General features: G+C 37.9%; 1 protein-coding gene across 1 annotated transcript; it reads right to left on the bottom strand.

Annotated features, from left to right (window-relative positions):
- Window positions 1-294: 294 nt before the first annotated feature.
- LOC126198646 (coatomer subunit epsilon) lies at window positions 295-24715 on the bottom strand. The gene is made up of 6 exons (XM_049935110.1): window positions 24560-24715; window positions 17576-17739; window positions 17342-17494; window positions 17056-17191; window positions 3980-4204; window positions 295-498 (listed from the first exon to the last, which is right to left on the bottom strand). Exons 1-6 carry the CDS (start codon window positions 24659-24661, stop codon window positions 364-366), a joined length of 915 nt encoding a protein of 304 aa, XP_049791067.1. The 5' UTR covers window positions 24662-24715; the 3' UTR covers window positions 295-363.
- Between the last annotated feature and the right edge of the window lie 1901 nt (window positions 24716-26616).

Below are 26616 nucleotides of genomic sequence, written 5' to 3'. Positions count from 1 at the left end.
ATATATGATAATGCCATCATTCAAATTCATCTGGAGCAACAACACCGAAGATTAGGGTTTAATGCACCTTTGACAATTAGGTCACAAGAGATGGAGCTAAAACTCAGGTTGGGAAAGGAAATCAACCATGTCCTTTCCAGTGGAGAGATGATTTGCTTTAACACATTTAGGGAAACCATGGAGGATTTAAATAAAAATGGCTGGATGTGGATTGGAACTGTCACACTCCAAAATTCTGAAATCTGCGTGCTTCTCCAAGGAAATATTCATGCAACAGGAATATGCAAATGACAGTTTTTGCCGTTTATGTACAAATTTATTCAAATTAATATTTTTAAATCAATTTATTATAAACATATAACATTATGAAGGAGTTGCATATTCTTGTGCAAACTGCTGTGCTAACCGGTCAAATTCTGCTTCTTTTTGAAAGTAATCTTTCACAAATGGGTGATCTGTATGAGAATCTTTCAGCTGGCTCAAGTAGCGGTTGCTCACCTGAAACAAAATAAAAATATTAAATTCTGTGGCAGTGTCGTGGCAGTGTTAAGTTAATAAGACTTATCAAGGTAAAAGATCTGCAACGCCTCCAAAAATCCCACACAGAGTGCAAGGAGAAGAAAGTGCTATATAGAGCCACTGATCTAAATGTTTTTAAGTATGTTGTGCTACAGCAAAAATCTTATGATCTTCACTCTCATCCATTAGCAGAACATGTGTAAGTACAATTAACATGCAGCATACCATAATCATTTATGCTAAACGAGAATGGGGGAGGGAGAAGCTGGTTGATACTGAGAAAAAAGAGGAGCTAATCATCCTGACATATTACCTCGCCCCAACAAATTACAATTGACTGCAAATAATGCAAAATTTTTGTTTGTCTCTCATGTATATAATGGAGAGCATAAAGACATTTGCCTCATAAATTAAAGGCAATAGTCCAAAGTGGGGTTGTTATGACAGTACAACAGAGCACTAGAAGCCTTTGATACTCCCACAACAGGAGGAAGTTAATGGCCTTATATTAAAAGTTTCTTTCTGAGGCTTGTTCCTATGAAAGTGTGGCTGCTCACTTTCTCACAGATATTCATCCCTGAAAGTGAAAGTATGGAGATGTTACAGTGTCTTGTCTTGTCCTATCCCCCACAAATGTTCTGAACTGCTATGGCAATTAGCTAATTTCCTTTCATTTCAGAATACTCAATATTTTCTTTGTTATTTTATCTATTGTGTGTCACACAGACAAGAAAATTCCTTTCTGCACGCTTCATTTGTGTTAACACCCTCTGAACTGTGCAGAGTTGTCACTGCAACTCATTAAATTTGCTCAACACACTAACTCCTCAGACACAGATTGCGACAGTACAAGGTTCACTTAATCACTGTAAAATTACGATTGGTTTGTAGGCCATCCTTCACTCTGGCAACTCACAAAACAGCTGGGACCTTTTACTACATGAGTAAGACGATTTATTCCAAGTGTACTAAGAATTTTAGTATGTTCTGCATACAATATGTAAATAGTCTCATTGCTCAAGGACACAATTGAAAAGTCACTGAACTGTAAAGAATGCAACGGGCTACAAGAAAGAAGGATGAGGGACATGTATCATCTTCAATTACTGTCACTTAATGAAGAAAGGTCAGCGCCTGGACTTCCATTTGCTAATGCAGTACAACACATTTCCCAAAGAAATTTGAAAAAGAAATCACTTCTGAAGACACTGTAGTGCTGTATCAAACATTTAAGGGAGCCACTGTTATTTGGAAATTTGTGTAAGTTCCTAGGGGACCAAACTGCTGAGGTCATTGCTCCCTAGGCTTACACACTACTGAATCTAACTTAAAGTAACTTATGCTAAAGACAACAAACACACTCATGCCTGAGGGAGGACTCAAACTTCCAGGGGGGGGGGGGGGGGGGGGGGGGGAAGGTAGCCACACAAACCAGGGCAAGGCGCCTCAGACCGGACGGCTACTCTGAGTGGCTTGAGCCACTGTTAACTAAGTGTGTAGCAGAGAAGTCACAACTGCAAAATTGGTGGTTCCATTCTTGATAGTTGCAATTTTTTCTATCACCATCATCATTTATTTTTTTTTTTATTTTATTTGAACTGTAGATTTATTTTCAAATGGAAATGTTTATTAACAAGTAACGAATCCTAATTTTTAAATAAAAAATAACATTTTGTATATTTACTAATCATCTGAAAATAATATTAAAATTTATGCAGCAATGCAAAATGTCTTATCGTTAAGAGAAGAATACAATTCAATCTTTACAAGCAAGAAAGTATTTATTTTTTATTTGATGTTTCATATTTTTGTACCAAATTTTAATTTATCGTAAATTCTCACTTTTTTATGCGATTAGTAACTAAAATCAAAAATTATTTTTATTAAAAATTATGATTCAGTGCCTGTTAATATAAAATATACATTAAAGGTAAAATATGTTGATATAGTTGAGAATGAAACCAGCAAATTCACAATTATAATACTTCTATGCTACGTACTCGGCTAACGGTGCCTCTGTTAAAACACATAAAACATTTTGTACTTAACAGTGTTCCACAGATCTTCAAAGACAATCATTTCATGTTTGTTGGATGACTACATCAAACTGCTTTAGGAAATTTATGTCTAGGCAAGGTCCCCTTGAGAAACAACACCCCAAAATAGAATTCTAGTACCATAAATAGGCGTGCACATTCCCCAGATGAGATTTCACAACTCCAGCCCCTGTACCATGTGTTGGCAGAAATAAGTGATTTGAAGACTAAACTATTGTGGATAATATATACTTCACAGCTGCACAAAAGGCAAATAGCATCACAAAGAACAAACTAACAGAAGGAAATGGAAATGGTACTACAGTGCCATACAATCAGGTACTTTCAAAAGGTACTGTGAACAGGCTTAACAGCTTTTGCACTTACAGTGTAAGGCGGAAGAAGCATGAAATGTGTTGTGATGTTTTGTTTGCCATTACGCTTCAATTCAAAATGACACTTCACCGGTACTAATTACGGGCAGAATTGACAAGCAAGTTGGCAAATTATGATGTACCTGAGATATTGCAAAAACCTCAACTACTAATTATAAAAGGGCACCACCACATTAACTAAGCTTAGAAGGCTGGAAAGTAAAAATAAATATGATTATCACAGTACATTCCTTTGACATATATTTGAAGTCACTACTCAACTTTTTCCTCCCTACAAGACCCATGCCTTCTCTGACTTGCTCGTGTGGTTTAAATACCGAAAATAAGGAATAGTGCAAGTACAATCTGTATAAAAATTTACAACTTGCGTCACTACCAGTGAGTTGTGGGCTGACTGAAAAACTGTTATAAGTAATAAATAAAGAGACATCAAATTATGTAAATTGAAGGTGGAGGAGGAAGAAAGGAAAGGAAAGGAAATTAAATGAAGGGGACTAATCAACTGTCTCATTTAATGGCATGGTATAATGAGTATTTGAGTGCAACCTCATGGAGCAATGTAATATACCCACTTTCAGCAAATGTGTAGTTGCACTATTGTGATGAACATGTATAAATATCATCATTTGCTTAAGATGATATAACTGTTATATTTCTCTAACAATTGTCCTACTTTTTGGGTGTAACAATGAATCAGCTGATGAGGGAAAGAGTCACTCTTAAAACAAATCTCTAAGAGCAACGTTTCTTTGAGTGTTCAGCCTGTTCGAAAGATTATTCATACCTAACATTTCTATCAATATTATATGGAACAGATGAGCATGCCACTCAGCATGAGATTACGCCCAAAATTAGTGAAACATACTTAATTAAATTAAACACTTCATTAATTTTTACACTTCACTTGTTGCTAGCAAATACATTTAAATTTAACAACAAAAGTAAACACATTTATCTTCTGTACAACATGAGTTACTCTCACTTCAAAGGATGGATTTACAAATACTTGTGATCTTGGCAGCTACTCACCTCTTCTGGTTTGGACATGTGTTGTGACAGAACAATCAAGTTAATAAGTGTATCAGGATGATTGCTGTCTTTTTCCAATGCTTCCTGCAATGCTGCATCTGCTTCCTCATATTTTGCCATGCCAATAAAGCAGACAGCCTGACCATTTAGCAATAAAGGTGTGCTTACATATTTGTCACACATTTCTTGGAATATGTAGTACGCCTCTTGCAACTTTTCACCACCCTAGAAAATCGAAAATTAAAGTGTTAAAATCTCAATAATGTTTCTACATCTAAGGTATACCCCACAAGCTTCTATATGGTGTGTGGCACAGGGTACTTCTGGTACCACTTTCAATCTGCCCTGGCCAGCCCCTTTTCCTCCACTCCATTCATGAATTGTGCATAGGAAGAACAACTGAGAGTAAGACTCCCATGTCTTGTACATTCTCCAATTTTCTTGCTGTGATCATTTAACATGATTTATGTGGGAGGAAACACTACACCGCCAATTTCTTCCTGGAACACACATTCTTTGAATTTCAACACTACACCTCTCCATAGTGCAAATGCCTTTCTTCAAGAACCTATCACCGAAGACTGCTGAGCATCTGTGTAACACTCTCATACTAAGCAATCCTGTGTCTAAACCCACCACTCTTTGTTGGATCTGGATCTGGATCTCTCTCTCTCTCTCTCTCTCTCTCTCTCTCAATCCTACTTGATAAAGATCTCAGACTGATGAGCAATACTCAAGACTTGGTCAAATAAGTGTTTTTAAGTCACCTTCTTTGCAAATGAATTACATTTCATTAAGATTCATCCACTGAACCTCTGCCTGGCATCTGCTCTTTCTAAAACTAGTTTTATTTTTACATCATTACAGATGATATACTTAATAATACAACTCCCTCAATGAGAAAGTATCAGGTACTGCAAATACACAATTACTCTGCAATTTACACTAAGTGCTTGAACAGTGTGTGGGAAAAACACTTAAATCTTTCTGTGTGAGTTCCAATTTCCCATATTTTATTACAATGATATTTCTCCCTATGTAGGAATGCATCAATAAAATATTTTCGCATTCAGCGGAGAGAGTTGGTGATTTAAATTTTGTGAAAAGATCCTGCTCCAACAAAAAATGCCTTTGTTTTAATGACTGCCATTGATACTCGCGAGTATCCACAATAATACAGAACAGGCTGCTCTTCTTTGAATATTTCTGATGTGCCCCATCCATACACCTGGTAAGGGTGCCGTACCATGCACCAATACTCCACTATAGGACGGACAAGGGTAGTGCAGGCAGCTTCTTTAGTAGAACTGCTGCATCTTCTAAGTGTTTCACCAATAACACACAATCTTTGGTTCATGCATCCCACAACATTTTCTATTTGATGGTTCCAATTTTTTACTGCTTAGAGACAACTGCCACTTTTCACACCATACAGATGTCTTGTCTGCATCATTTTGCAATTGGTTTTGATCTTACGATTTCACTATATGTTATATGACAGCGACATCTGCAAACAATCTAAGAGGACTGCTCAGATTGTCTCCTAAATAATGATTAGCAATAGCAGAATAAAAATTCCTTGGGAAACACTAAACATCACATCCATTTTATTCAATGACTTTCCATCAATTACCATAAATTGTGATCTTTCTGACAGAAATCATGAACCCAGTCACACAATTGAGATGATACTCCACAGGAGTGCTATTTAATTAGAAGCTATTTGTGAGGAATGGTGTAATATGGCTTCTGGAAATCTATAAATAAGGAACCAATGCGAGATCCTCTGCTGACAGCACTCATTACTTCATACTGAATAAAGAGCAACAAAGAACAATAATTTCTGAACCATAGTAGTGGAACATTTGAAGGAAAACTTGAGGAAGATTTTGTGTAATTTTTTTGGTCACGTTATCATATTAGATGGTGATTTCAATTTACCATCTACAGACAGACTCAAGTGATTAAGACGAGTAGTTGGAATAGGAATCATGTGAAATTGTTCTAAATGCTTCATCTGAAAACTGCCTTGACCAGCTAATCAGAGAACTGACAAGCTGATCTCATGGTCACAAACAAGCCTGAACTTCTCAATTCAGTCAGCATAGAACAGGGCATTAGAGATTATAAGGCTGCTACGGTATCACTGAATACAGCTGTAAATAGGAATGTAAAGAAAGGAAGAAAGATATTTCTGCTTATCAATATATATTTAAAAGCAGATTTCAGATTACTTGAGCGATCAACATGAAAAATTCATCTCCAGGACCAAAAATGCTGAGCATCAATGGACAAAATTCAAAAGTATTGTACAATATGCCTTAAACAGGCATGTGCTATGCAAAGGTGTGAAGGATGAGAAAAACCTGCCTGATATGACAGCTGTGTTAGAAAGGAGCTATGAAAGCAAAGAGAGAGTCACTTCAAATTCAAACAAAGGCAAAACCTCACAGTCAAACAAAAACTGGACAAAACCAAAACTAGTACAGGGACAGCCTTGCTTGAATGGTGTAACAAATCTGAAAGTAAAATTCTCCCACTGACTTCAGAGAAAATTCTATCAAGTTTTGGTCTTATGTTCAATCAATAAGTGGACTGAAGCCACTTTTCACACACACTGTGAAATGAAGGCTGACAGAGAGAAGTCTGAAATACTAAGCATCTTTTTACCAACTATTACACTGAGAAAGATTGTATTGCAGTTCTTCCTATAAATCATTGTAAAAATGTCAAAATGACATATCGAAATAAAGTGACAATAAGGAAAAAAGCAACCAAAATCAATCAACAGGGGAAAGGCCACTGGACCTGATGAGATACCATCACTCTCTTCATCTATGAGATCCAGAAAGCAATAGATACCAACACCCAGTTCGAAGCCACGTTCCGTGGTTTCCAGAAGACTTTCGATACAGTGTATCTTGAGAAAAGACCATGAACATAAGCATAAAATGAGATAGATTTGAGCTCACTTGGAGGCTCTCCAAAATCATACTTCCTGTGAACCATTCATAACTGGAACACAAAAGAGGGAAGTGACATGACTTGTAGAGTACAGATCTAGATATGTAAGCATTAACACATTGACTGTCACATGAGCCAATGGTGGCTCACAGTTATACAGGTTGTGACGCCAGGTGAGCCATATTTGGTTCACGTATACATTTTACTGTGGGCCACGTGAGCCATAACTAATTCACATGCAGAGTTGTGTTTAGAGGCCTCGTGAGCCTAATAGGGCTCACAGATAATGCGTTTCAACTATGGGTTTAAAAGTGGTGGCTCCACTGAACACTCTTATATTTGTAGCACTCAATATTTTTACAATTGGTAGCCATGGTGTCTACTAACTTCTGTTAAATGGTACAGAAAGATCATTTTTGAAATCTTTTTTGGAACATGTCTGTAAATGCTCAAGTGCTGTGCAACTTGGCAAACAAAGGATCAAAGACTCGCATACAAATAATTCCTTTCAGGGGGCACTTGACTCTACTGCTATTGAATGCCAAAGATCCACAACCATGAACAACACTACAACCATTCCATGAAGATAACAGCCATCGCCTTGTGACAGTAGAGGGACCAAAGCACAGCAGTCAAAGATGATGTTATAAACAGTCTGCGAACAGAAGAAAGAAAGGATGCTGCTAAGAAAGTTAAGAGGGTGTGCACTAAATGTTTTAGTGATATTGAAATACTGTGTTGAAGTAGAATATTCCGAGATCTTTATTCATGAACACTGTCATTTTTTATACCTATGTGGTTTTAAATTGTGTGAGCCACACGTGCCACAGATTATAATTGTGTTAAAATGTCGTTGGGCAATGAGAGCCATATATGGCTCACACCTGTTATCTGTCCAGATAAGTCATAAATTGACATTTCATCAACCAACTTAATTCTACATGTTCAAAAGAAGACATCTCACGCAAAAAATCTATTTGGCTTCAGAAGTAATATTCGTGATTTCAATGTGGCATAGCAACGCATGGTACAAATTTCATCATGGCGATCAATGTGTTAATTATATCAAAAGTCATATTGCTTCAGCTGGCATACTCCATCTGCTTGTGCATTATTTAGTGCTAGCTAGCACAAATGCTAAATACTCATTTCACCTACTTCTACTCAACAGTAACTGTGTAACGTCACAAGTAGATAACTGTATGTCATATCTGATTTATTTTTTAAAGTGAATAAATTGATCTAAAACTATACTCTGTTCATCATAAGAATAAACCTCATGTAAACATGACACTATGTATTTTTCCGCATTTGCTGGAACCTTATTGGATTTCATTTCACATGGAGCAGAAGCCAAGCTGTCTCGATTACAGTCAAATACGACAATGAGGATATGTTTTATGCTGTGGTTCACGCGTACATCAACTCAGCGATAATATGGGACAACAGCTTTACCAGCACATTTAACTTGGACAGCAATGGCCAGGCACCTGGTCCAACTAACCTGCAGTGATGTGAACAATTGTAGTAAAGATGTAAAAAGAGATGAGCAGAGAACAACATAGCCTTGAACGTCATTTAATTTTTGAACATAAGGAAATAAGGGTACAATCAGGTGATTTGCAAACATAGTACTGTAATTAAAAACAAGGGTGATGAAGATTCATGACTTTAACAAGGGTAGTTTTTTTGCACAAGCTACCTGTGGCATAAAGCACTGCTGGGATTTCACCACATAGTTAAATATTTAAGTCACTGAATGTATTACGGTCAGTTGTTTGGTAATCTTTGAACTTCTTCCATATTGGACTCCACGAAGTCTTGTTATTTCTTGTGACAGATCCCTTAACTTTGCTCCAGATCAGTTCCATTGGTCTCAGATTGCAGTGTTAAGGTGACAAATGTAAAAATGCATCATTTGTACAGTGTGCACGACACTGTGAAAATTATTGTATTCCATTTTTCTACAACACTTACCACTCTGGATCGTGTGAGACCACATCTGTCCTACAAAAACAATGGGCACAGTCTAACAACAAGTATTTGATTTTTCATTTTTCTCCAAAAAGTTTAATAGTGTAATGTTCTATTAACTTCAAGATCTATAAAAATCTATTTTAAAATATTGATAATTAAGAATGTGTATCTGCAATGAAAACCAGAATTTTGTGTGCAAAATAGGTACAGTGTTATCCGATATACCTATCTGAATGAATGGCAATGTTTTCCAGAAATCACAAGATAACAATAAAACCTCATCAAGCCCTTTTAACCCATTTTTCCTCACTAAAATACTGAAGAGTCATGTTCAAGACTTCAACTCATACTTGTTGAACATGAGGTTTATGATGGGCCATCATTTTATTTGCATTAGCTTTCTGAAGTATGCTCAGCATCTTTTACAGCGTTCAGCTGAATTTGCTGTTGACAGTCTTCTTAACATTCATTGTTCCACAAAGAGAAAATTATTTCATGATATTATATGAATTTTCTGTTGACAGTCTTCTTCAGATTCATTGTTCCACAGAGAGAAAATTATTTCATGACATGACAGTTAAAGAAAAAATTTAAAACCATACTATCAATGGTTGTGTCTTAAATAACAGAAAGTTAAAACAATAAAATCCAACACAAACACTGAAAATGAATTTGAAAAAAGAAGATATTGACTGAACCCAGCAGTTAATTAAAGAGAGTTAGAAAGACAAGTAGTTCAGTTGCAGCACACTGCATTTTCTGGTGACAATGAGGAACCAACAAACCAGTCACAGAGAACATGGTTGTGCCACTACTGATGTCAACTGAAGGAATCCTTACACTTTTAGACCAAAATCTACAACATATTGTTCACATTAACCTCTTCACATTGTCTCTCTGTGGATCCTGATCATGTAACAACTGGTGCTTTGCTTGTCACTGTTAACACCACCTTCCTCTGCACCAACATTTCGAATGTCCATAATTCATCATCACTCAACATTACTTCTGCCAACAACCAGCTGACTACAAAGTTGCAACCCATTTCCAGGAAACTTTGACTTGACAATACACTCACTCACAACTAATGTGCTCCTGAAATTATCCCCTGCAAACAAATATGCAGCACTGTTATAGATTCTCAAATGCAATGTCCTATGAAATCCTGTATGTGGACAAACATGGCCCACCCAGGATCTCAACCACTCACCTTGTTCCCATGCACTGATGATATCTTTATGATCTGACCTAAATGCACGGACGCCCTATTCTCATTCCTCCAGAGCATCAAAACTTCTCCTTTAGCTGTGTTTGCTGGTCCTCAATAGTGCAGTAAGTGCCATCTTCTTGGATGTTGACCACTACCTCACTGAGGGGACCAGTATAACCTCTATTCAAATAAAACTTAGCAGTGAGTCACAGTACATCCACTTCAACAACTGCCACCCGAGACACACACAACTTCCATCTCATACAGGTGAGCCATATGAAGGCACCACATTTGCAATGACAATTAGTCCCTCTAAAAGTAAGGGGAAAGTCTTGGCATGGCCTTCACAAAAAACAAAACCATTCTCCCAACACTGTCTGGAAACAGATCTTCAGTGCCTTATGTTCACACACACCCAACAACTCTCAAACATTGAATAACCACCCGCAAAAAAACGACCCCCACATGACTCAGTATCACCCTACACAGAAACAACTGAAGCACATTTACCACAAAGGCTTTGGTCACTTCTCATTATATGCTGAAATAACAAATACCCTCCCATATATCCTCCTCATCCCTCACTCATAGATGTAATCCACAGGCCACTCAACTTTCAAAATATCACTGTCTGTCGCTCTTCTCCCTTTATAATATCCAATCCCGTTGGCTGTATCCTGTGGAAGACCCAAGTGTGAGACCTGACTAATAGATCTTCCAGTCACCCATATTCCAGCCTTGTAAGTGTCATACTCTTATCACAGGAAGCAAAACCTGTGAAAGCAGCTGGCATATTAATGTAACATCTGCACCTCATTCTCCAATGGTATGATGATAAATTATTAACCCCAATTGTTACTGACAACCTGTGGCAATGGGCCAAGCAAACTTCTCAGTTGCAGAGCACGCAGTGCAGAGTGATTTTACTTCTATGGCTGGTTCAAAACCCATAAAAACAGCAGTTTTCCTAGACTTCTCAATTGGGAATTCTATGACCAACCTTTGCAATCCTATTAGTAACCGTTGTAACCCTATTAGCCTCAATCACCAGTCCTACATCTGTCATTATCTCACCACCTGTTCCCACCCCATATCCATCATACTGCCCTTACATGAGATTCATGCATCCCATTACTATTCTACTACACCCTAGCTTGCCATTGTAATCTTCCCTTATCTTTCTCCGAGTACATATCCCTTGCTTTCGATATGTACAATTTTTTTCTTTCTTTCTCCAAGGGATACCACAAATACACCCTGTGCTGGGGTCTGCTAACTCCTCTGCATGCATTACTTTTTCTATCCGTATTCCATCTAGACTGTTGCCCTTCTCACTCTACACCAATTTTCAGTTGCCCACCACTCTCTCCAACTACATAGTCAGGAGGCTTCGAATCGTGTGTGTGTGTGTGTGTGTGTGTGTGTGTGTGTGTGTGTGTGTGTGTGTGTGTGGAGGGTCTAGGAATGCTCTCTCTCTCTCTCTCTCTCTCAAGCATGATTTGATCTTAAAGCTAACGAATTTTTCATCCATTCTACATTCCTGTCCACTGTTCACCACCTCTTATTTAGTGAGTAGTGCTTTATCCACACACAAACACCTTGTAATTTGACCACCATCTATGTTCAGAGTCAACGTGCATTAACAACTCACAGACGGCAGGTGGCAGCACTAGCAGTGGAGGGTATATAAAAAGTGCAGTTGTCCTAAGGCAGAAACGGAGCGATTTATCTGATGTTCAAAAGGGTCTAATCACTGGCTTTTGGGCCAAGGGTGGAACCATTTCTGAAACAGCTAAGCCTGTACACCGTTTGCATGCCACTGTGGTAAAAGTATGCTGTTTATGGCAAAATGGCACTATCCAAAATCGACACCACGGTAACTGTCATACACCACAGGCCATAGATGACAGGGATGCACTGACAGCTGCAGAAGTGTGTATGAGAAAATAGATGTGCAACCACTGAGCAACTGATTACCCAGATGAATGTAACGGCCATTCAGCAAATGAATCTTGCTGCTTATGGGCCTCTGCAGCAGGCACCGGTTCATGCACCCAAGGTGACTGCTGTCTATTGACGACGAAGGCTGGAATTTGCACACCAATACTGCAAATGGAGGTCCACTTATGGTTACAGGTGGCATTTTCAGATAAATCATATTTTATGCTCCATCAGACAGATGGTCGTTGATGTGTATGGCCCTGCAATGATCAACAGAAGGGTCCAGGCCTGAGGAGGGAGTATAATGGACTGGGGAATGTTTTTATGGCATTCCCAGGGTGACGTTATTCTGGAAGGCACACTGGATCAACACAAGGTATGCATCTGTTCTCGGGGACCAAGTCCCTACATGAAGTTTTTTTTCTTCCTCACCTTGATGGCACCTATCAGCAGGACAATGCAACAGGTCACACAGCTATGAGTGTATGTGCATAGCTCGAAGAGCACCATGATGAATTTACCATACTCCTTTGGTTTCCAAACTCCTCCAATTTAAACCCAATCAAGAATCTGTGGGACCACCTTGATCAGACTGTTCGCAACTTTGATCATCTGAGAAACCTAACACAGCTGGCCACAGCACTGGATGATACCACATCCCTGTTGGCACCTTCCAGAACCTCATTAAGTCCATTCCTGCATGTCTGTGCTCCAAAAGATGCTTACTCACTCTTTTGATATGTGGTCACACTAATGTGACAGGATTGAGCATATTACAGGGCACCAGACTGAAACGTACAGTTGCTCCACATACAGAGTGAGAAGCAGGTCAACAAAAGTTTCAGAAAAAAGGACCGACTAGAAAACCTTATGAACAGAATACTCTAAGCAGAAGTATTTACTTTAATGTGCACGTAAACTGTAGGTGTCTCAAAATTGTGCCCAGGTTTTTCCATCATATCAAGTGCGACTGGATTTTAAAACAAATATACTCTTTCTCAAATGTCATATAATTCATTTTTAAGAAAGTCTCTGACAAATAAGTGATGTGACATCACTGCAAAATAGGGAACATGGTACTAGCTCACACTCTGGACCACTTGTGAAGGAAGTTTAATGGTAATGCTGTACTTCCATCTATCAAAGGCTCTGCATTTGAAGCTCATCATTTCCTACCAATGTATTTTTTTCAAATAGCTTTCCATTGTAAATTTATCTAACTCTACATATGATTTGATTTTGACGCAGGACTATAGCAAGCATACTGTTCATCAATTACACAAAGGTAGTGCTCAATGCTAATTTCAACACTATCATAACCACAACAGCATAGCCATTTACAATCTCTCTCTCTCTCTCTCTCTCTCTCTCTCTCTCTCTCTCTCTCTCACACACACACACACACACACACACACACAAAGTATTTACATCAGTTCACAATTTTATTTATATTTGTTTCCATGGAAAGCAATATATGCCTTAAACAGATGCATAATGTGGGTGTGAACATTCTGGCACACGGCAGCACCAATGGTACTAATGACTGCTTGGAAAAGTAGCCTCAAGAGCATTGTTGTTATTGAACATGGATGCCCTAAATTCTAAAATGGTATCGAAGGTACTATTTCTGTTTTTTATGTAACATGTCTTCACTCTTTGTGAGTCTCCATCCTGCAGAATTGCCACTTTTCTCAGAGGTTTTCTCACAAATCCAGGACCATGAGATATTTTAACAAAGTGTATTTTTGTTTTAAAATCTCTTGGCACATCTCACGGCGCAGAGCTTGGGTGTTAATTTAAATACACACTGTGTGTGTCTGGTGGGTGTTATGGATCAAGGCAGACAGGTAGAAGCAGCATTTCTTGACTTCCAAAAAGCATTTGACTTGGTACCACACCAACACTTATTAATGTATGATCACATGGGGTACCAAATGAAATTTCTGAGGTTTTATCAATGGAGATTGCAGATGTTACCTTGGATGGAGTGTCACCGACAAAGTGTTTTGGGAACCTTGCAGTTCACATTTTTTGTTACTGATCTGGCAGACTAGTTTAATACTAACCTCAAAGTTTTAGCAGATGAAGCAGTTATCTAAATTAGCTACTGACTAAAAAAGGTACAGAAACAGTCAGATCCCGAAAATATTTAAAATATGCGAAAACTGGCAACTTACTTCACATGTTTAGAAATGTAAAATTGTGCAGCACACAAAACGAAGAACTATGGCATCCTTGACTACAATATCAATGAGTAACAATTGGAGTTATTCAAGTCACACACAAGGGGGGGGGGGGCGGCTAACAATTTGTAAGGTTATAAAATGGGAGAGATTGCTTACAAAGCACTCATGCACCACATTCTGAAATACTGCTCATCTGTGAGAGACCCGTACCAAATACGAGTAACTCATACTGATTTAGTTTTTCAACTTACTGACATGACTTTGGTGCCCTTTTATATCAAAATACTTAACTTTTTTTTTACCTTATACCTAAACAGTTTCAAAATGTGACTTCCATTAGTTATGCACCACACACCCCATCCGAAGTCTATTTCTTGCCAAATTCATTGAAGTGTATCAGGCTTGACTTGTTCAGTTATCAGGTAGATTCTAGCTCAGCTCTGGTAGAGAAGCCGATGACGGTGGAACAAACACTTTGGCCCATCCACTCGCTGAAAAGCACAAATTTAGGAAATTCCAGATGTCTGACAGGTAGTGTGATGGTGCACCATTTTGCATAAACTGTACACTGCATTATTTGCCAGCAATGTCAAAATGGGTAGATTGAAAAGGTTTCCAGCATATTTAAGTACCTAGTCTGCTGAAGGTTTTCTCTTGGAAAAGGAAAGGTCTGTAAACATTGCTCCTCTTCAATGCACAAAACACATTCAGTTTCAGCCTATTATGTTCCAGGGATTTTTGTGAATTTTCCCTGTTCCAAATCCTGCAGTTGCATCTATTAACCTCACCACTCAAATAAAAAGTTGACTCATCACTAAAAATAATTTTTCCAATGAAATCTTTGTCCAACTGAGGTAACATTTCCGCACAAAAGCCCTTAAGAGGAATCTTATCAGTGTCTTCCAGTTCTTGCATCATTGTGTACTTAAATGGTCTGAGATGCAATCATTTCCTTAACACATATCAGTCATATGTGGGATGTCCAGCTCTTGAGAAGAATGCTCGGTTAATTATTTTTCTTCCTTCGTTCCGTAAGCAAATGGAATGGGAAGAAATCCTAATATGCAGTACAACAAACAGACTGTACCATCTGCTATGCACAGTGCAGTTATTTAAGGAGTACAGATGTAGATATCAAAGCCTGGAAAAAAATGAGGATAAGGAAAACACAAAATATATAATGACCATGCCAAAGATGCTGATCATGTCAAACCGTAGGCTGCAGGCAGAGCATATATTTAAGTAGTGTTGTATCATTACAGACTGTGCCACAAAGCTGGAAAAAACTGAATTGAAAAATTTTTTCTGGTGATAGATACAAGTGCAAGCTGTTCACAGGAAGATGAACAAATGTGCATATGTTACGCAGTGCTGGTACAATTTTTGCATTCACATATCAGTTTATGCTTCAAGTGGTGGCAACAGCGTCACCTACTGGCCACAGAACCAGTTATCAACTGCCGTATATTGTATGCCTACACAACTAAAAACTGAGGCGAGAGCATAACGAAAGTTTAAAGGATTTGCGAAATCAAAACAGATAGTTTCATGTTGAATGATTGTGTTTCTTGCTACTAATTCCATATCAGTTCTCACAGTCAATTTGAAATTAAAAAAGACCCAGTAGTAAAACAACTGTCATTACTGTTTATCCAAGTTTTACTGAGAGATTATTTCTGTGGTGGCTTCCCTAATACGTTTCATTTCCAAAATGAAATGTGACTGCCAATCAAAAATCTCTCGATGTTCTAGCAACAAAGACCCCTCTGTGCACAGTGAGGTTCCCACGGATTTCACTGATATTTTAAAACCATCCACACAACTCTGTGGGTATCACAACACGCAGCCACAGTTAACTGAACAAAAATAATGATGACAAACACTTCTCTAAAGAAGTAAAAAGAGCTGTTAATGAGAGGACTTGAACCCACTACTTTTAGCATACCAGCCACATAACCTCACCACTAAGCTACAAGGAAGTTTCAAAAATCAATGTTGTTATCAGTGCTTTAGTCTCCTGCCGGATTGCAGGAAATTCATTTTTGTTTATTACTCACAAATGAGAGCCCACCAGGGTAAATGATTGCAGGGTGTCATATAATATGTGGGATCCTACACTACACAACTGCACACGTGGCTCCAGAAAGTCTACCACTATCCTGCGGACCTCCTCTTGTAAGGGAAACAGTCCCAGGAGTTCGTACAATAAAAAAATCAATGTTGTTTTTACACACACAAACAAAATTACCATTTTAAAGAAATTAAGACAAAGGCGAAGGCAGTTTCAAAGCACTGACAAACTGAAAAATTTGAAATTAAATTTACCTCTTTTTTGCTGATAGTTTCCGGTGATTTCCCACTATTATTTTTGCAAAAATTCTAAATTCTTCTGACTGTTCATCTCACTGGTTGAGAGAGAGAGGGTAGGGCAACTCTAATATTTTTGCTCTCCTGTCCACAACATTCAGCAATGTTGTTATTTTTCTAGCTTCACTCCATTAAGTACTAAAACTTCTCTTTCTCTGAGGAGTGAAAAGAGTATCTGGCTGTGCCCATAATGGGACAGGAATCACGTTGGGACTCATAAAAGTATTAATTTGTGACAACATAACACAACAATCATTTTGCAGTGGCTACATGTGGAATGTTCTGTATTAGATCACCAAGGCTGGAAGAGACCTAACAAATCCCGAACATGCCAAAGTCGACTGACTTGTACTGATCCAAAACCATGCAGCTCTTGCTCATCTGTTTGCATTTTAGAACACTTGTAATAAAGTTGCTGGCAAGGTTCTTACCATGTAGATATTAACCCAAGCCTGTGCCAATTGAGTCAAAGTAGCATCATCATCCTTCTCCTGCATGACTTTTAATTCTTTTTGTGCAAGATCTGGGCGATCCATTTTTAGGTATATCTGCAGCATAAGTGCTGAGCTGAAAATGTGGAAACCATTATAAAAACAATACATCGTTCAGCTATAGTTAATTCTGAACACACTTCATTATTGCTTAAAATGTGGAAACTATTGAAGAAAACAATCGCTAAGTTACAGTTAATGATGAAAACATTTCAGTATTGCTTACCATTCCAAATGATCTGTATTATGCAAGATTCTCAGAGCTGAATCAAAGTTTTCTTCTTCATAATATATAGTTGCTGCTGATATTATGAAATTCACATTTTTGGGATCTATGTTGCCAGATGTTTGATCATCTAACTTTGTTACGATTGAAAGTCTGAAAGGAAAACACAAGAAACACAGTAATTGCACGGCTGAACTATACTTTCATAAATTTGTTGAGGGCATTAATACAAACCTTTTATGTTTGTCACTGAAATATTCAGCAAGTACTTTCAATGGCTGTAGTTCAGCAGGAGATGCTGCACTGATTTCATCGATAACAACACGGTACTTCTTTTGCGCTATGTAAGCTCTGTACAAGAAGGAGTCACGCTCAGTCTGCAATGCTGGATTTGACACCTGTAATTTGGGCAGCAATAAATAATCATAATTCAGGAGACATAAACCACCATAATAAAGCTAACTGTTGCAACACACTTCCTATTTTACAGAGAGAGAAAAAAAAGTGCTGCACTTTGTCTTTGGGGAGGTAGATGCAAAAGTTTTTAGATTAAAAAGCAATATAAATAAATCAGTCTTTTCCAGGTATTAACACTCCTTTCCTTTCATTTGTATCTCTCCTGATTCATTTATTAGATCAGCTCCCACTTTTCTCCAATACTTGTGTCTCTTATTCTTTCTTTTTCGTACTTCTATTATCTGCCTTTCTTTCCCATGATACTGGGACAATCTAAGACTCTGATCACTACAAATGATATCACTACTTTTTATATCTATAACCTTGTTGCAGTTATATCTCTTAAAAAATTGTCAGTTTACTTACATCATAATGGACAAATATGTTTAGAAAGTTAATATTCCAATTAAAATACAGTCATTACATTTGTTAGATAATTATTAAATGAACGAAAATCCTGGGTTTGATATTAGCTTCTGGATTCACTTATTTGACATAGTAAAGGTGTAACTTCATAAAAAGATAAGAAATTACATCAACTCACATGGCACCCTTCAACTTTGAAATACAAATTCCTTCATCAAAACAGTAAAGGAGATTGGATGAGATTGTGGTGGTGGGGTGCACGACATAGTTGTGTAGGGGATTATGTCACTCTAAAATTCAGGAGTAAGTAACAAACACATCATTTTTTGTTTTCTCCAAAAAAATTCCTGCCCCGAGATAAAGGCCTCCAAAGATGACACTGTGAACACCATTTTGAAGATGCGAATTTCGGATTTTTTTTTTTTTAAATGCTGTTTCTCTGTAACAGTTCTAAATATTTTGTTAGAGGTTTTTTTATTTGAAAGATAAATGCTTTATGATTACAATGGTATCCTCCATTTGGACATATCTGTCAAAGTTCTTTTCCTGTCACATTTTGAATTTTTTAAAAATTTACAGGAACATTTTTATCAAAAATGTCTATCAAGAAAAGTTAGATTTTTTTCTGTTGATTAGTACCATGTAGTACTATATTCTCTGTACAGGAGAGCTTTCACTTTTAAGTTGGACAGGTTTTATTTTAAAAAATCATTTTTTTAATACTCGAGGGTAATGTATGTTTTCACTGAAGTTGTCTCTTACTAATTTCTCTGTTACAATGTCTATTTCTATTGTCTTTGTTGCAGTTATTTCTTATCACTTTCTTTGTTGCAGTTATTTCTTTTCACTTTCATGGTTGCAGTTATTTCTTACACTTTTTTGTAGTTTCTTTGTCATGGTTGTTCATTGCAGGTTTCTGTACTTTTTGTGTTCCAAATGTTTTGGCAGAATAACAACAATGTTAGTATCTGAACAAGGTGAAGCCTCCAATGGTGCAGATTTTGCATCAACAGCGGAAGAATTAAATACTGTGAACCACTCAACTACAGAGGTAGGTGTTAGTCATGTTAAGAAACCATGGTCAGTGAAGCTGAAGCATAAGCTCTATGCCTCAAGAAGTGCAGAGAAATTACTACAGCTATGGATGAATACTACAGCAAAACTGACCACACTCTTCAAAGTATAAATTTCATCTTCAGAAGAAAATGAACCAAAGCACTCTTGCACTTCTTGCCAGGAATTTTAAACAAATATCAATTCAGCTGTTGAATATTCTGCATCCACATGCAAAAAGGTGCAAGTTTTAACTATTATTCCAAAGACATTTTCAAAGAAAACAATTTTGAATCATGTTCCATCAGTATCAAAGTACATGGTAGACAAATCAAGAAATGAGAGGTCTGTAAAAGGAGTCTTTGGAAGATCAGATCCCTATTATGGTCATCCTGTAGAAGCAACTCAAGTTCAAACAGTGCAGTCATTTTATATGGAAGATAAATGCAACTGTCCTCTCCAGAGTGGGGAGAAAAAAAAACCTCTAATTGTAACAGTTGAAGGTCAAAAAGTTGTGAAAGTGAAGAGGTACATGACTTGCAGTATTAAAGGAACTTTTACAATTTATAACAGCAACTCTACAACTTCACATATTGGAAGAGCAAAATTTTATGCACTACGGCATAGTAGTAGTTCCACACCCACCCACAGATGCCTGTTTATGTGTGTACTATGCGAATTTTTGACTTTGTGTGGTAACTTTGAAAAACTCACTGGAGCATGTGACATATGAGACCTTGGTTGAGCTTGTGAAGTCATTAGTAATCTGTGACGTAAAGCGAGAGACTTGTTTGTTTCAAGAACGTGGTGACTGACCTGGAAAGGGAGGACTGTCTTTACAGACACTTGGCCTGGAAGACATAGCAGATAACTGCAGAAATTACATATGTGACATGGGACAAAAATGAACTAATTAAGAAAACTGTTGCCTTTGACATTTTCATTGCTGAACTTTGTAAATGGTCAGTGAAAACAGTAACACACCAGTATCTGAAGAAATTGCAACAACAACACACTGCAGACGTGAAAGGGTGTGTACAGGCTGAAGAACTATGTTTAGTGCTTCACTGTGATTTTGCTAAGATCTGGTCTGTAGTTCTCCCACAAGAGGTACAACGGTATCATAGGTGTAATGACCAGGTTTCAATTTTTACAGGAGTGACATATTTTCAAAACAAGACCACAAGTGTTGCAGTTATGAGTGATGACACAGGTCATAACTCTACACATGCTTTGCTAGCAATGTGCAAAATTCTTCAACTGCAAACAGGAGCAGAGATGATCATCATTATTTATGATGGTGCTCCTAGTCATTTTATAAATTGTTACCATCTGTTTGAATTGAGTAAGTTGCTTGTGCCAACTGAATGGGTATACAGTGCTACAGGTTACGGGAAGAGGCCTTGTGATGATGTAGGAGGCCTGCTGAAGCACCATGCGACAAACCATAATCTTTCCAGACCAAATACAGCTGCGATTCACAATGCTCAGGATTTTATGAGAGTTGTGACATCTTACATGTCCACAGCCCTCATTCTTTTGTCCAAAGAGGAAATCGAAGAAAGAGCAGAAAAAAGAAGAATGTTCCAAACAAACTATTCACGTGAATGGAATTCAGAAGACACATTTTTGGAGTCAAAGTAATGGCCGAACTCTTACTGCACGCACTTTAAAGAGCAAGAAAGAAGAAATTTTGTATGTTCGGCCAACACCTCGGAAACAGCAGGATAACATTCAGATTCACAACCTGAGAAGGGGGATGTTTGTGGCGTGTGTATGTATGACTGTGACCGGTGGATTGCAGAGATTATGGACACCAGTTATGAGTTAAACGAAACTGTAGTGAACTATATGCTACCATATGGACCAGCTGCTGGATATAGGTTTCCAGCTGAAGGACAGCAACAACACCATGAGTGCTCACTTCCCGTTCACAATGTTTTGAAAACTAAGTGCTCCAGTTCCTGTTGGTACAACAGGAATGCATCACTCTATCAACGGAAGATACTGAAGCAGTGAAAAACATTTTCAGTTCATTGACTGGCTAATTTCAGTACAAAACAGAGTGCACAGAAGTTGTAAAAATTGAAACCTTTAAGTGTTTGGACCTTCCACATACATTTTCGAACCATTTAAAATGCTTGAAAAAATGAGTCATTTACTAATCTTTTAAAGCTAAAATTATGTTAAATAAAGCTAGGTTTTGATTTTTATGAGCCTGTTATGTGATAATGTAGTAATAAAACAGGTTCTACGTATGGCAAAAATTTCAATTGTTTATAAAACCTGTTCAATCTAAAGGTGGACGTTCTCTTTTTCAGGGAATGTGGACTATATGGTACTAATAAACAGGAAGAAGGGGAAAAAAAAATTATGGATCGGCATTTTTGAAAGAAAAATTCCATAAATTATAAAAAGTTCAGAACACTATTTTTCTTGACTTCCGGAAGGCGTTCGATACAGTTCCGCACTGTCGCCTGATAAACAAAGTAAGAGCCTACGGAATATCAGACCAGCTGTGTGGCTGGATTGAAGATTTTTTAGCAAACAGAACGCAGCATGTTGTTATCAATGGAGAGACGTCTACAGACGTTAAGGTAACCTCTGGCGTGCCACAGGGGAGTGTTATGGGACCATTGCTTTTCACAATATATATAAATGACCTAGTAGATAGTGTCGGAAGTTCCATGCGGCTTTTCGCGGATGATGCTGTAGTATACAGAGAAGTTGCAGCATTAGAAAATTGTAGCGAAATGCAGGAAGATCTGCAGCGGATAGGCACTTGGTGCAGGGAGTGGCAACTGTCCCTTAACATAGACAAATGTAATGTATTGCGAATACATAGAAAGAAGGATCCTTTATTGTATGATTATATGCTAGCGGAACAAACACTGGTAGCAGTTACTTCTGTAAAATATCTGGGAGTATGCGTGCGGAACGATTTGAAGTGGAATGATCATATAAAATTAATTGTTGGTAAGGCGGGTACGAGGTTGAGATTCATTGGGAGAGTGCTTAGAAAATGTAGTCCAGCAACAAAGGAGGTGGCTTACAAAACACTCGTTCGACCTATACTTGAGTATTGCTCACCAGTGTGGGATCTGTACCAGATCGGGTTGACGGAGGAGATAGAGAAGATCCAAAGAAGAGCGGCGTGTTTTGTCACAGGGTTATTTGGCAATCGTGATAGCGTTACGGAGATGTTTAATAAACTCAAGTGGCAGACTCTGCAAGAGAGGCGCTCTGCATCGCGGTGTAGCTTGCTCGCCAGGTTTCGAGAGGGTGCGTTTCTGGATGAGGTATCGAGTATATTGCTTCCCCCTACTTATACCTCCCAAGGAGATCACGAATGTAAAATTAGAGAGATTAGAGCGCGCACGGAGGCTTTCAGACAGTCGTTCTTCCCGCGAACCATACGCGACTGGAACAGGAAAGGGAGGTAATGACAGTGGCACGTAAAGTGCCCTCCACCACACACCGTTGGGTGGCTTGCGGAGTATGAATGTAGATGCAGATATAAGAACTTTGACAGATAAGTCCAAATGGAGGATTTATTTGTAATCATAAAGCAATTATGTTAAAAAAAATAAATAAATAAATAAAAAATAGAATTGTTCCAGAGATACAGCATTTTAATTTTTTTTCCAAAATTCGCATCTTCAAAATGGTATAAGTAGTGTCATCTTTGGAGGGCTGTATCTCGGAGCAGAAAGTTTTTTGGAGAAAACAAACAAAAAAATGTGTGTTCCTTACTTAGTCCTTCATTTTAACATACGCTAAATTCAATAACATCCAAGACTATGAAAGTAAGATTTTTTCCTAGGCTGCCTGAGTTGATATGGACTACACCAAATGAACAGTAAACACAGTTAGCACCAGTAAACCACAATCTGACAATAAGGTGATCAATCTCACTTCATGGAGGCTTCAGAAAAGTGACCGATTTAAATACTACAGTACTCTTCGATTTTGTTTGACACTTATTTCTCATTACTGTTAACTTTGCTAATAGGTGGATGCAAATGTTTCCCTCTTGCGAATATTCTCTTGGAGGGTGCAAGTACAATTTTTCTACAAGTTAAATAGAATAAAAGCGTGATGTGTATTAAGAGATTTGATATACTGGAACGCTGGATTAATGATTATCAAAAAGAATTCTAATCGCAGTGCAGTTACCAAGGTTTTATGAACCTGATAGCAAATCCACAATTTATGTAGGATTTAGTAAACAATGCAAGAAGGTGCCAATAGACCAATGACAAGATGGTGAAGATACGAACCTCAAGACATGACCAATATATGACTTTTCACAACTCCAAGTTGAACATTAGAATATATTTATACTGCTAAGGCATTACTTTCATCTCATATATTTTCATTCACCTAACAGCTCTACTGTTCACTAATTGTTTTTATGGCACTGGACAGTGTTGGTGTCTTATGGTTGGTGAATATTTGTGTTTTCTTGCTATACTGAATTGTAGATATTTGGATGTTACCTTTCTGCATCTGTTTTGTCACACTTGCTGAAAGACTGTTTGCATGCAGCCCGAGAACAATTCTGGATACATGAAATACACTACAGTCAGTGGTAATTATCCACATCTGAAAATGAGTATTTGATCTCCACTTGGTATAATCTGTTATTTTGGGGTTCCCCTTAGGCTGCAATGGCTCAGGGCTGAGAGATATTTAGGGTAAGTTTTAATACCAAAATTTAATATTAATGCAGAGTTATCTTTGCTATTATGTAATATCATAACGGTACTTTTAACGTGTGGTAACTTAGATAGCAGGCCACTAAAGCCCTGTAATTAGTAAGACTATGCTCTCCCTCCCTGTGTCTCTGTGCATGGGTGTTCTTTCTTTCCGAACGCAATTTGGGAGAACTGCATTTCCAGTGCAGTGACACAATTTACGCTTCCATAATTTTTCTGTTGCAGTGGAAAATGAAGGCAGAAACTGAGGATGGCAGGGAAGGAGAAATACTAATTCACTAATCTATTCCAACTTCATTTGTTAGAAATAGGCCTAACACTACAGCTAAGGAGATACAATTATTGTAACTAAATAATGGATCAGTGAACATACGTTATTTGGCGATTCTTTATTCAAGTTTGTTGATGTAAACAAATTCGAGGTAACGTGACAACGCACGTTTCATGAAAAAAAGTCATCACGACAGTAAAACTCCAGTAGCACACACTGATAAAATTACGGTTTACTGCTATTTGAATTTTGGTCGTGGCGGTGGGTGCATCATATATTAAGTTACATGACTTTCTCAGGTTAAGGAAACAGAAAGACAGGTCAACAACCAGAAAAGTCTATATTTGTTCTTACCTTAAGTTTCTGAGCTTCATTTATACACTGTTGATAGTTTCCAATATAAAATGAATTTTTGACATCAAATAATTCGTCTACCTCTCCCTGCTGACGTGCCATTTCAAAACAAATCTGTCGTCGCAGACGCTACGCCACCTCTCTGATGGGAATCAAAGTATTTACAACATTGGAGCTAAAATCGATTGTGATGGGGAAATTCGGAAGCAACAACACTAGAACAGCATTTCCAGAATCAATACTGGAGAGTTTGCTAACCACAAACGGTTTAGGAAATCCAGTAATGGGAGCCCCGTGTAAGTGCAGTGAGTGGAATCTTGTATATATGAAGTGCACCGTTCGAAAGCACTAAGGTGCATTCTCAGCAGCTTCAATCTTTTGAAAGACAATAGTCTGGTTCACTTAGCCATAATTACTCCACTACTACCACTAGGGAGCAGTGGTGGAAGGAAAGTGGCGCAACAAAGTACAATCAAGTTGAACTTTTTGTGGCATAAGAGAAGTTGCGTCACTGAAAACTGAGAGTTCACACATGCAATTTCAGTATGGCACTATCTCGGGAGGCACTTTTATTGTATGTTTGAAATTGGATAAACTTCTTCTAGTATAGTGGTTGTCAAACTTTTTTGCTCAAGAGCCAATAGTGACATTGAGGCAGTACCTCAGGCCACATATGTACCAGTCTTATTATTAATTAGTGTTGTTGTTGTGGTCTTTAGTCCAAAGACTGATTTGATGCAGCTCTCCATGCTACCCTATCCTGTGCAAGCCTCTTCATCTCCGAGTAACTAGTGTGACCTAGATCCTTCTGAATCTGCTTACTGTATTCATCTCTTGGGCTCCCTCTACAATTTTTACTCCTCCTCTCGCTTCCCTCCAGTACTAAACTGGTGATCCCTTCTTTTAGTTAGGTTGTACCACAAATTTCTCTTCTCCCCAGCTCTACTCAGTACCTCCTCATCAGTTACGTGATCTACTCGTCTAATCTTCAGCATTCTTCTGTAGCACCACGTCTCAAAAGCTTGTCTAAACTGTTTATCGTCCATGTTTCATTTACACACATAGCTACACTCCATACAAATAATTTCAGAAAAAACTTCGTAACACTTAAATCTATATGCGATCTTAACAAATTTCACTTCTTCACAATGCTTTTCTTGCCATTGCCACTCTATATTTATATTCTCGCTACTTCGGCCATCACCAGTGGTTTTGGTTCCCAAATGGCAAAACTCTTCTACTGTTTTAAATGTCACATTTCCTACTCTAATTCACTCATTATCACCTGCCATTTGACTACATTCCTTTATTCTCGTTTCACTTATGTTAATGTTCATTTTACATCCTCCTTTGAAGAAATTGTCCATTCTGTTCAACTGTTCTTCCAAGTCCTTTGCTGTCTCTGACAGATTTACAATGTCATCAGTGAACCTTAAAGTTGTTATTTCTGCTCCCTAGACTTTAATTCCTACTCAATTTTTTTTTTTTGTTCCTTTACTGCTTGCTCAATGTTCAGATTGAATAACATTGGCGAGAGACTAAAACCCTGTGTCACTCTCTTCTCAACCACTGCTTCCGTTTCATGCCTCTCAACTCTCATAACTGCCATCTGGTTTTCTGCACAAATAGTAAATACCCTTTCAGACCCTATATTTTACCCCTGCATCCTTTAGAATTTGAAGGAGAGTATTCCAGTCAACATTGTCAAAAACTTTCTCTAAGTCTACAAATGCTGTAAATGTGCATTTGCCTTTCCTTAACCTATCTTCTGTGAGGAGTCTTAGGGTCAATATTGCCTCACATGTTCCTAAATTTCTCCGGAATCCAAACTGATCTTCGCTGAGGTCAGTATTCGCCATCTGTGTGATCGACTGAATGTTAGAGTAAGTGCCTGCATTGCTGCACATGGAAGGTACACCACACACTAATGTGGATGTTTCAGCAATGGTCGATACCTCGTATTTCAGAAAACCCTTGTGCTATTGATCTGTAAATGTAATTATTTCATTCGTTTCATATGCACTGTTGCAACAATGAATCTTGAGCGATTTGGGAAC

The sequence above is a fragment of the Schistocerca nitens genome, chromosome 8, assembly GCF_023898315.1.
Source record: "Schistocerca nitens isolate TAMUIC-IGC-003100 chromosome 8, iqSchNite1.1, whole genome shotgun sequence".
In the NCBI taxonomy this organism is placed as follows: Eukaryota; Metazoa; Arthropoda; class Insecta; order Orthoptera; family Acrididae; genus Schistocerca; species Schistocerca nitens.
Note: the sequence above shows the minus strand (reverse complement) of the source record. Positions and strands in the feature narration are given on the sequence as shown.

Bases quoted from the DNA above. Each gene is read 5' to 3' on its own strand.
- LOC126198646 (XM_049935110.1), bottom strand. From the start codon at position 24,661: ATGGCACGTCAGCAGGGAGAGGTAGACGAATTATTTGATGTCAAAAAT. The intron at 17,740-24,559 runs GTAAGAACAAAT...CCCAAATTACAG, and splicing joins ATGAAGCTCAGAAACTTAAG to GTGTCAAATCCAGCATTGCA. The intron at 499-3,979 runs GTGAGTAGCTGC...ATTTTGTTTCAG, and splicing joins ACATGTCCAAACCAGAAGAG to GTGAGCAACCGCTACTTGAG.